We start from the raw sequence: 11,885 nt of genomic DNA, 5'->3' as shown, positions 1-11,885 counted from the left end.
GGTGTGAGGTCATTGTTCAATGATCTGTAGGCCTCATGAAGCCTAAAGACCCAGATAACTTTGAAACATGTAGGAAGATTAAATTACACATCATTTGTCTGGGCCCAACTCCTCTCTGCTGAATCACTTCCTGTATGTATGATGTGTGATGAATCTGTGCAGCCCAGGTCAGAGAGTTTGCAGGACGGCGTTGTAAGAACCAGAGACTCCTACCAGGACTCGGACCTGGTTCTCCCATCAGCATGATGGCTGTGTTACCACGTTACACCACAGGAGTTTGTGAGGTTGCTACAGCGCCCTGCAGTGGAGACACGAGGCATGACGGGCTGGGAGGGAATCAGTTTGACCTTAAGACTGTTACTGGGCAGAGTAATGAAGTCACAATGGAAGAAAGTGAAAGCTACTAAATGTTTATGAATGTTCATTAAAAAGTGTAATAGTATTAGACCAGAGCCAGGTTTGGACTCAAACCTGGATCGACCCGTTTCCACCTCCCACGGCGAGGACGAGGGGTTGGATTTTTGGGAGGCACCCATTCTCACCTCATTTACCTTTGACCTGGACTCTGCTGCACTCTTCCTCTTTCCAAGTGACGAGCAAATGTAGAAGTTCCATGGAAAATCTTGAAGTTGAAATTCTTGAAGTTGAAATGCGTGACGTAGAAATGCGTGACGTAGAAATGCCTTACGTAGAAATGTGCCAAGTGGAAATTCGTCCATTTGCTTTATGGACCTTTTGAACCTTTGAAACCTTTTGAACCTTTTGAACCTTTAAACCTTTGAAACCTTAACACCATTGTATCAGTTTTTTAAACCCAGATAGAGTTTGACACACAGCAGTGTGTGTGTGTGTGTGTGTGTGTATCAGTCACCATCAGTAGCGTTTAGTTCTTACCTGTAGCTGTCATCTCGTTGGTGGATCAGGAGCGTTTGTTTCCTACCTGTAGCTGTCATCTCGTTGGTGGATCAGGAGCGTTTGTTTCCTACCTGTAGCTGTCATCTCGTTGGTGGATCAGGAGCGTTTGTGTCTTACCTTTTTCTGTCTTCTTGCTGTGCGCTCAGGAGCGTTTGGTTCTTGTCTGTCCTCTTGTTGGGGGAAAACTAAAGCAGACATTTCCAGGTGAGTCTTATTGAGCCGGGTTAAACCATGACTGATTGAGTGTGGGTGGGACATGTTTAATCTGGAGGAGTTTTGTCTCTTTCTGAAGGTCGGCTCATATTGACGAACTACGACAAACTACAACAAAATTATTCAAAAGTCAGAGTTGCAATTTGTATCCATTTATCTATCGGGGTGAGGTTTATGTTTGTGTGTGAATGTGCCGAGCTTGGGTTAGTCCACACCTGTCTTGGTTTAGTCCACACACGTCATCATCTTCAGCGGTGTAACGGCGCCAAACTGGAGACACACGCATACAATCACACGCAAACTCCCCCCCCCCAACAACCTGCTACCACATGTCTACTATATGTCCACTAGATGGCGCTAGGTAACCATCAAATGAGCAACACATCAGCACAGCTCAAGGTCCTCATCAATGCCTAACACATCATCATACATGCCTCAGTAACCACATTTTCACTGAGGACTGTTGTTTTCTTGTCGTGTACCTGCCATGTTGGTGATATATTTTGCTAATTTTCTTTTATGTATTGTTGTATTGTATTTTATCTCTTTATCTCTGAGAGTTTTTTTTGCTGCAGCACTCCCAGCACTTCTTCTTCCCACACTTCTGCCACTTCTACCTGAGTAGTGGTGATGAAAGCATGAGTAACATGGTGAGCATCAGTGAAGTTCCTGATGAAGGAGGGGACGATAGTATTCCTCTCTACTGTCTTCACATCCTGCCTGATGAGACACAACACCAGGCATGTTCATCTGATATGTGGGTCAGTCTATAGGTCAGTCTAATGTGTTCTGTACATTCTGATAGACTTTCATTTCATTGAAGTGAATTTCCTGATCTGTTCAGACCCAGGGCCGACTGTGAGCTGGGACTGCAGACCTTTATCTGCGGTCTGCTTGACCAATGATGTGGCTCTAACCATGTCCTTGTAACTTGAGTTGGTGCAACTGCCAATCAGACCTGCAAGTGTCAGGTTGCACGGTCGTAAGAGAAGCAAATGGAAGACGACATGAGGCAGTGTACACTGACACTACCTCCATTCCAAAGCTTGTTAATTGTTTACACAGTCCCATCATTTGCATCTCTTCCTTGCTCTTTAGTCTTTGTGATGTGAGGAAAAGACGCAACAACAGAGGAACTGAACTGAACTATGATTTATGAAAAATGAAACACCTTCATTTGTCAAGCATCAGCAAACTCATTCCTGATGACAGCAGCTGTAAATCCTACATTTCTTTGTATATTTCCTATGCACAGTTAAACTCTGATGTCTATCATGAGCTGCAGCCACTCATCAGTTAACTTTTCCACTCAGGATGTTTTATTAAACTGATCAATACTGCTCAGCCTTATAGAAACAGTTGGATCATTCAGATCCACTCTGAACACACAGCTAGACACATTATGAGCTGATGATGACTTGGACAAAGTGGAATCTAGATTTGAGAGTCATTTTACACCCAAGTTTGCCTCAGACCATAGATATTGCAGACCAGAACAGATTTCTGTGCCACACTGGAAGCCAGAAACTATGAAAGAAGAGTTCAAAGCAAATATAAAGTTTGCAACTTCATATACGTTTTGTGAAAATTAGGAAAATGAAGAAGAGACGCCAATACACAAACTGCAAACGACGGCTTAAACATCTGAAACATTGCACATGTATTCCACTCATGCTGTAGAAATACATCCTACACCTTTCATTCTGTAAATAAATCACCTTGGAAACCAGCTACATGACAGAGCTCTAATCACAGCTTAGAGAAACAAAGACAGAAATATCACATTTCATTGGACCAAGCATTATAAATATAACAGTAAGATGATATGATTGTGAGTAACGGATACAGGCCAACTTGAGCATCCAGGGGCCTGCCACTCTTCTTAGCTACAGCCCCAATCTCACACACAGACTGGGCCAGGTCGGGTTGTTGATGTGTAAATTAAGATGAGGGACCTCAGAGGTCACTTAGCATAAGCAAGGAAGGAGAGATAAAAATGTGGGGAATGATGGGAAAGAAACACTGGAAGAAGTCCAACAACACACATTGATAGACCCCCCAAATCTAATCAGATCATCTATTCTTTATCTCATCATGTCATTAATACAAAGGTTGCCTTAATGACACACAGGCTTCACTCATGTCTGGAGACCAAACCAGAGTGTTGACCCTCCTCACTGAGGTTAGTCTGGATGATCTGGTTGCATTCACAGCCCATATAAGGGACCAAGTCCAGTTGGAAGTGATGGGGGAGTGAAATTTCTTGGCGTAAATGTGTAGAACGTAGAAATCCCACAACACAAAAAGTAACAAGAACAACAAGAAACATACAAAACATTAAGACAAATGGATTCTAGTCTGGTGTCCATTACCCAATATTGATTGTTTGAACAGTCTTCTGCTGCTTAACATCCGCTGTCCATGGTGCTGAAAAGGTTGATGACTCCATATGGTGAAGTGCCACCTTATGTTAACAGTGAATCAGTGATACAATATAAGCATTGTGTACAATTCAGACAAACTGGCACACTGAGGACATCATGAGAACGTAACCTGATTTACTGTCATTAGTCAGACCTCTGAGTTTGATTTGATATTAAAGGTTTAGATGGGAGGAGTTTGTTTAGAGAAGTAGACCCACTGCTCTTTGGTTGTTTAAACGGCAGGTGGAGGTTCATAGTTCTCTTTAACAAATAAAGAAGGGACATTCTTAAACGTCTTACACGCCAATAATTTTAACTTCTAAATTCATCTGTCAAATGTAAGGGGATTGTCAAAAATCACACCCACTCTTTTGGGCCAAAGGTTTGGTGCAGTGGCTGTTCTGGTGCCAGTGGGTCGACAGAAAATACTGAGGGAGTCCGAGTTCCCAAGCATAACAATCTCAAACAGAAAAGAAACACACAATCAAGGAGATTAAAACATATTCAGGAGATTGTGAGATTAAAATAAGAAGCAACAAGAACAGAATCCTGAGCTGTCCAATGCATCAACCAACTGATCAAAAAGACGTATCGTTATATTTTATCCAATGATTTCATCATTTTGTCCAACTGCCCTGCAGATACCTCAGCTGTCACAAAGGCCCCACTGCACTGTTAAAACACTAGAAACTATTTCTACCATATGGCTTTGGGACTGAGCGAACTGCAGTACTGCACAAAAACCAGCCAACAAAAAGAATATCCATGCTGAAAGTGAGCTTTAGCAAACAAAGCAGGCACTTTGGAATAAAATCCAGTCGTTTTTCCACTATTTCAGCAAAATTGTGCAGGTTCATCACACATCTAAAGTGCTGCTATTGTGGAAACTGCAGTGGAAGTGCAGTGTTTTGTTCATTCTGGTGATGAGAAGAGGCTGCCCGTCCTGTCCACACCTTCCTGCCACCACAGATCAGGACTGACACCCCTCTATTTCCTATCCCAGCTCTAAGTTGTCAAAACAACATTACTTGCACAAAAAAGGTACTGACAAGCCATTTAACTGCTGCCTTCGGTCGCCCCCCAGTACGCCTGGTGTCTGCTACCAGGATATGAACCCATCCTACCACTGAGGTGTGCTACAGCAGGGGAATCAGAAAGAGAAAACACTTCAACCTGACACCTAAAATCACTGTTATCAGATAACCATGGTGGACTGGTGGACTAGATGGGTCCCTCTATTTTTCCAAACTTATTTCAACAAATTGTTATGTCAATTAGGCTGCTGTACACTAAAACAAGCATTTTACAGGAATCACTTTAGTGCTATTTAGTATCTATGCTGCCACATAACACATGCACACTTCTGTTTCAGTCAAATAAAGCAAATGTGCACTTTATCTCCTACATATAGTCTGTTTAAGGTCTGTTTAATCAAATCTGCATGTGTTTTCTAATCTGAAGGTTCTGTATGGGTTAAAACTAAACATCTGCAAATGTATATCCTAGACTGATGTACACTTTGTGCTCTTCACTTTATGGCTGAAGGATATCAAATATACCTATCAGGGACTTCTTTTAAATTGTCTGTCTAAAACACACATGTAGCAAAAAGCCATAAGAAAAGAATGGTTGCTCAAATTTTGTGATATTTTTACTTTTCAATTGACAACAATGTTATGTATCTAGTGTCTGTCCACTAATTGTGACAAAAACATTTCTTGTCAGTAAAATGTTTGGGCAAAATGGGTTTTTACTCATGAAAACGTAAATTCACGGATCTATAGGAATAAAGTTATATTGTATAATGTTTTAATGAAAACACACAGATTTGAACTGCCACCTGAGGTGTCAAATCATTCCATGCACAAAATTGTACCGGCCCTGCTCAGGAAGATTTGAATACGTTTATGGGGCTTATAACTCCGAGGTTAATATCAATCATTTCTTTCTGCAGATGATATAACGCTCTAATAAAGTCTATATATTTGCCCGGAGCAAGATTTCGATACATGACATCCTTTGCGCGTCTCTTAACCCTAAGAACTTCGTTACCCACAACTCCTTGCTAAAGCCTGATCCCTTCAGTTGCTAAATGGCGGCTGCAGCCAATCAACTACGAGTCCTCTCCAGGCTCAGCCAATAGAAACTCTGTTGCTATCACCACTTGTATTTTTAGCAAATAGTTGGACACCAAAAGAAACTACAGTTATCCTTCCACTAAATAAAGTAGACCCTGCTCGATTAAACAGGCAGAACACATCATTCCTGGGAATATGAAGAGGAATTGTTTGTAATCTTTTTAACATTGAGGCAATATTAAACCGAGAGGAGACGACTTAATAAGGTGACGATAGAAAATAGATGCATAAATAATGTGGGCTGCCAAATGATACAAAATAATAACAAAGTAGTCCCCGCCATCACCGGGGGTGTGGGCGAGTCACAGTGTATAAATACGCCTGGTTGTCAAACATTAAACTTTCTGTGGAGCCTCCATGCAAACTGAGCCGAGGAGAAACTGGAAACACTCCGGCCGACGAGGCGCCAGGAGGAGCTGGGGAATAACAACCAGGAGAAGACCTGAAGTGCAGCTTCTAAACACGGAGGACGCAACAGAATCGGCCTAAAAAAAGGAATTTAAACGCCGAAGCTGAAGTGAAGCGTAGGCATCATTAGGTAAGTAGCGACGGTGGCTACAATCGCTACATTCTTTTATTTTAATGTCATCATATGTTGGCTAATTCAAAGAATATGTCGGGTGTAGTGTTTTTTTTCAGAGGCTTTTTGTTTTTATTTAAACGCGTCGACTGCTACGAACGCTTCTGAATGACACAAGAGCAACGCTACAGCTGCCAGATACAGGATTTATATTCGCTATTTGTAGCTTTAAAATGACCCTTACAAAGTCACCTCAGCTGGCAAACAGACTTAGTGTGTGTGTCAGAGAGGAGCTTTCATCTTCATCACTCCATATTCCGATGTGTTCTTCGTCGCTTCGTTACCTTCAGCCGTTACATTTGTAGCGGGGATCCAAGCAGAAGCGGGATTCTCGGCTTTAAGCTCGCGTCCTTTCACCTCCGAGGCCTTGTTGATTGACATGTGTCAGGTAGAGCCTCTTCACCTCATTACCTCATTATTTCCTCTCATGTAAGACTGTGCAGCAAATGAAACGCCAACCATTTTAAAAAGTTATTTTGGTTGCACGTTTTAAATGCAATGACATCATCCGGTTTGTTGTTGGTTTGTTGCTCACGTCTTGTTTTCCCTCCATTGATTATGGTATTGCAATCTAAATGTGTGTTTACAGTCACGCTGTGTGTTTGTTGGAGGATCACTGTAGGTCGGATGGCAGCGCGCGCACACTCGTTTGTAGCTCTTGATAACGAGTCCATGTAAACAAAAATGGCTCCATAGATCCTCTGATGTCTGCAAACATCTCCTCCTCATCAGACTCTACCGAAGCTCTGCACAGAGAGGTGGAGGGAGAGAGAGAGAGAGAGAAGGTGGAGAGCTTCTCGACTGCAAACAGTGGAATGTTGTTATTCCACTTACAAAGCATTGTGGTTACCCTGCGTTTGTGCGTCTCCCTCCTGTGTCGTCCTGCTCCTTTTTAAATGAGTTGTTTGCTGTGATGACATTGGGTGACATTGATCTTTGTTGTTCTCTTCTGTTGCCCGTTCTAATGAAGAGGCAGGAGAGCAGCAGCTTCATAACATCACAGGCTGCTGCAGCTGATGGTTGATGGTTGGATCCTCTGATGCTGGGCTTTTTTCTTGACTTTCTATCAGAGGAAGGGATTTGCAGTGTTTGCGTGGATGTAAATGGAGCTCTATTTATATAAATAACCTCCAGCCTCCAACATCTCGTCTTTATTATTCCATGTCCTGAGAAAAGGAGAAAGTCAATCTGATCTAAACCTGTAGGACCTGAAGTTCAGCAGATTGAACTGAAATTACATCAGGATTGTCTTTAATCTGAGGCATCTGTCTAATCTGAGATGCTGAGTCCCCATCTGGCAGGGAGTGGATACTGCCATTGAATTGTTAATATTTACGTGTGTGTGTGTGTGTGTGTGTGTGAGGGGGGGCAGGTTGGAGGAGGAGGAAGTGGGAGTCGGGCAATCTGTGCTCAGCGGATCTGTCCTGCCATTTCACACTTGAACTTTTTTTCCCTCTTCCGTTGCTGTTCACTTCTGCTGGATGATGAATGGCTCCGTCTGATTGGCCTGTGTGTGTGTGTGTGTGTGTGTGTGTGTGTGTGTGTGTGTGTGTGTGTGTGTGTGTGTGTGTGTGTGTGTGTGTGTGTGTGTGTGTGTGTGTGTGTGTGTGTGTGTGTGTGTGTGTGTGTGTGTGTGTGTGTGTGTGTGTGTGTGTGTGTGTGTGTGTGTGTGTGTGTGTGTGTGTGTGTGTGTGTGTGTGTGTGTGTGTGTGTGTGTGTGTGTGTGTGTGTGTGTGTGTGTGTGTGTGTGTGTGTGTGTGTGTGTCATATCTTGTGATAGATCCACACATGAATTGATTTTATAATCATTCATAATGTCCACACTCTGATTCCTCTCCTTGGTCTGTGCAGCCTCCCCTCCTCTGCTCAGTTGCTTGGTCTCATACCTCCCTCTGGCTCTTTAATGGTGAAGTGATTGCTGCTCTCTATTTTGTGCTCCACAGTTGGGCCCTGAAGGCATCGTTTGCCATCCCAGAGGAAGGACCTGTAGCCTGTAGCCGACTCCTCACCTTTATCATGATGATGATGCCATCAGCCTGAGGAAAGACTCCCAGCTTCCACAGTTGCATCTCTTTGCTCTCGACACACTCTGAAGTATTTGCCTCCAACGTGGCAACAACCCGGTGCAGCCATGCACGTGGAAGTGAAGGTAGCACTCAACTTCATCGTGTCCTACCTGTACAACAAGCTGCCTCGACGGCGAGCCGACCTGTTCGGCGAGGAGCTGGAGAGAATACTGGTGTCTCGTTTTGAAGGTCACTGGTACCCTGAAGTCCCTCTGCGGGGTTCGGCTTTCCGCTGCCTGCACCTGGGAGCGCAGAGGGACCCCGTGGTGGAGTTGGCCGCCAAAAGGAGCGGACTGAACACGGAGGAAGTCCGCGCTAATTTCCCAGTGGAGCTCAGTGTGTGGATCGACCCTTTTGAGGTTTCCTACCAGATAGGAGAGAAGGGAGCGGTGAAGGTTCTCTACCTGGAGGACCCTCTGGGCCTGGGCTGCGAGGGCGAGGGCGAGAGGGCCGACTGCGCCATCATAGAAGGGAAAGGAGACGCAGAGGCGGAGGACGCAAAGAGTCTGGGCTTCAACCCGGACGCTCAGGTGTTCGTGCCCATCGGGAACCAGGCGTCTTCCCTCCTGCCCTCTCTCTCCAGCTCGCCCACGCCGTTGTCCTCCCAGCCCTGCCCCGGGCTCTTCACTTACCCCAGCTCCAGCACGCCTACAGACGCTGTCACCCACTCCTCCAACACCTCCACCCCGTCTCCCCCCAGCGGCGGGCTGCCCTACCTCTCCGCTCAGCAGCCGCCCTCGGCCCTCGCCGCGCCCCGCCCTCACCCCATCACCTTCACCACCGCCAGCTTCGCCGCCACCAAATTCGGCTCCACCAAGATGAAGAAGTGCAGCGGCTCTGGAGCAGCGGGCGGCGGCGGCTCCGGGGTCAACATCCCGCCCGTCCCCAGGATGCTCACCCGCTCGCCCACCGCCATCTCCGCCCCAGAGCTGCTGAAGCACAAGCCCCTCTCTCTCTCCCTGCACTCCCTGGGCGGTCCCATCCCCAGCCAGCTCTCCCCCAATGCCAAAGAGTTTGTCTATCCAGGATCTCCAGGGCCCCTCTTCTTCGACGCCGACGCCACCCAGCCCATGCAACCTCTGGCCAGCTCCTTCCAGCCCGCCCACGCTGTCGGCTCCCACCCGTCCTTCGACCCCTTCTCCAGCCCCCCTCCGGCCCCGGGCGTGGGCATCATCGGCGGCAGCGGAGGGATCTCCTACATGGAGAAGTCGCCGTTTGTTGAGGGTTTAGGAAGCTACAACCTGCAATACCCCAGCCAGTCCTTCCAGCCTGTGGTGCTGGCAAACTAAGCCTTCATTTGTAAACATGAGGTCCATGATAAGTTTAGACGGGGAGGATCCGGAGATTTTCCTTTTTTTTTTTTTACACAAGTCCGTTACTAAAACGTGTTAAGAGTTAGTTTTACTACAAAGACGTACCGTGACCCTTTCATGTGACCTTTGTCTCTCCTGACCCTCCACCCAGTTCCTTTGATCCATCACCGCTTCTCCTCACGTTCTGATTTGGGGGTGCATTCCCTTTTCTACCTTGAGTCTTTGCCGATGTCTTTCGTTTGCCGTCTCGCGTCGAATGCGAGTGAGCGAGATGGGATAGTCGTGTGTTTAGTTGTGTTCCTTGGTGTCTAATGGACCCGGTTGTAGTGTAGCTCCATTTTGCACTGCACTGTCATGCTGTGAAGAAAGGACCGGGCCAAGTCCTGCAGGGAGCGACGGCTGTGGAAAGCTCAGCACTTTGCTCTGCAATCTGCTCTGGCCTACTTGCCACAAATACAGGGGAGGGGAAGGGGGTGAGGGGGGGGGCTGTGCTATTTCTGTGTGTTGTGTAGTCCTCTGATGTTAGCTGTTGTTGTAGCTCAGTGTGATGAAGAGTCATTGTTTGTGCGTTGGCTCTGTTTATCCTTCACACACACACACATGCGCAGATGCAGCGCTGGGGTTCTTTTTCATATTGAAAGCGGTTTTGGCGTGTGTGTGTGTGGTAGCAGTGTCTTGGAATGTGTTAGCTGTCGGGCAGAAACCTCTGTCCATGTGCTGATATGTCACTCGCACACACACAGATTGAAGTAACTCTATTCTGACTCTAGTGTGTGTGCGTGTGTGTGTGTGTGTGTGTGGCAGCGTGTGAAGGTGAGCAGGGGGAGGGGATGCAGCTGTTAAGCTGTGGGGGATTGTGATAAATGGTTTAGCATGACTTTGACTATGAAGGAGAGGTTTGCCTCTGCATGGAGAGGAGCCGGGAGATGGATGACAGAAAGGAAGGAAGGAAGGGGAGCAGCCATGGTTTTGTTAGCACAGGGGTGTCCAGGGTGGATTCACTTTCAAAGCAACACTTTAATACGCAGAGCACGTTTGTGTGGAGCTTAAATGCTCTCCAAGCCAAACGCTCTCACTATTCTCCCTCCTCTCTTCACTGATCTCTCCTCTGGCTCTTACAAACGGAGACCAGGACCAGGAGTGGACCGTTCAGGTTCCTCTCCCTGTTGTTGTGATTGGCGACAGACGCTGAATAAACAAGTAAACATGAATGTTCTGTGTTATCATTTTAACGGCCAACCCTCCTGTTTTTGGCAATAAGCTTGAGTCTGACCGGTCCGTACGATTGTTGCTTCATGGTTTAGAGGAAGAGAAGGAAACTTAGATGGCTGCAGGAGCTGCCAGCACTTTATTCTCAGGCTCCTGCTGTGGGAGCTGAAGGGTCTCGTCCCGCCGTCCAGTCACGGCACACTGTGTTCAGCTGTAGTGACGAGCTGTAAGAGCTTCATACAGGAAGTGTGCTTGACTTTACACGCTTCACCGTGGTTGGAATCTGTTCTCTAAGGTCGGTGCATCTGAATGTTTTCTAGACTCGGGGGGGGTCTAGAAAACACCCAAGACTCACCCAAGCACCCCTCCACCCCGTGCTGCCGTTGGTATGGCGACGGGACTGCTTCTCATACGCATGCAGTCGTGCAACTTTTATTTATGTTCCTGCTTTCTGTTCCTGTGATGTTTGGGGGAGGGGGTAGGGGAGGTATATCTATATAAATGTTATTATAAAGAGAAGATGCATTTCTACCTTTTTTTGTTTTGTAATTTAAATTGTTTTCTATATTTTTGTGGTGGCTAAAGGCTTAACTTTATATAAGGAAGAGATTACAAGTCCAGGAATGTATATATGTATAAAAAAAAAAAGTTCTTATGTTGAGATTCTTTGTTTAGTTTCTTACATGCTGAAGTTATTTTTTCAGAAATAGCCATGAACATATGCAAGTTGAAATAAAAATGTATAGAATAAAGTATTGAATGTGTATTGTACAGTATTTGTCTAATAAACAGACGGGTAAATGTGTTCAGAGGAGTTGGATTTCTGGAGAGTTTGGACTGTTTACAAAGGGTTTGTGTTGGGTGGGGGGTAGGAGAGGGAGGGAGGGGGGGTCATTGTTTTTTCTCTGAGCTTTCCCCACATAAAGTCCCTCCTCTTAACCTTTTTAAAACCAAAAAGCTCCAAACAATTCTTAGCTTTTCCCTTCGCAAATGCTAATAACTCATTTCCCCGCCCTGGTGGTCACTCT

General features: G+C 45.8%; 1 protein-coding gene across 1 annotated transcript; it reads left to right on the top strand.

Moving 5' to 3' along the window:
* Positions 1 to 6,014: 6,014 nt before the first annotated feature.
* tob2 (transducer of ERBB2, 2) lies at positions 6,015 to 10,104 on the top strand. Its single transcript, XM_076150181.1, has 2 exons — positions 6,015 to 6,227; positions 8,213 to 10,104. Exon 2 carries the CDS (start codon positions 8,401 to 8,403, stop codon positions 9,622 to 9,624), a length of 1,224 nt encoding a protein of 407 aa, XP_076006296.1. The 5' UTR covers positions 6,015 to 6,227; positions 8,213 to 8,400; the 3' UTR covers positions 9,625 to 10,104.
* The last annotated feature ends 1,781 nt before the right edge of the window (positions 10,105 to 11,885 follow it).

The sequence above is a fragment of the Genypterus blacodes genome, unplaced genomic scaffold (assembly GCF_046128005.1).
Source record: "Genypterus blacodes isolate CSIRO-AG114 ecotype Tasmania unplaced genomic scaffold, CSIRO-AGI_Gbla_v1 ptg000051l_1, whole genome shotgun sequence".
NCBI lineage: Eukaryota > Metazoa > Chordata > Actinopteri > Ophidiiformes > Ophidiidae > Genypterus > Genypterus blacodes.
This window is presented reverse-complemented; position numbering and strand designations above follow the sequence as displayed.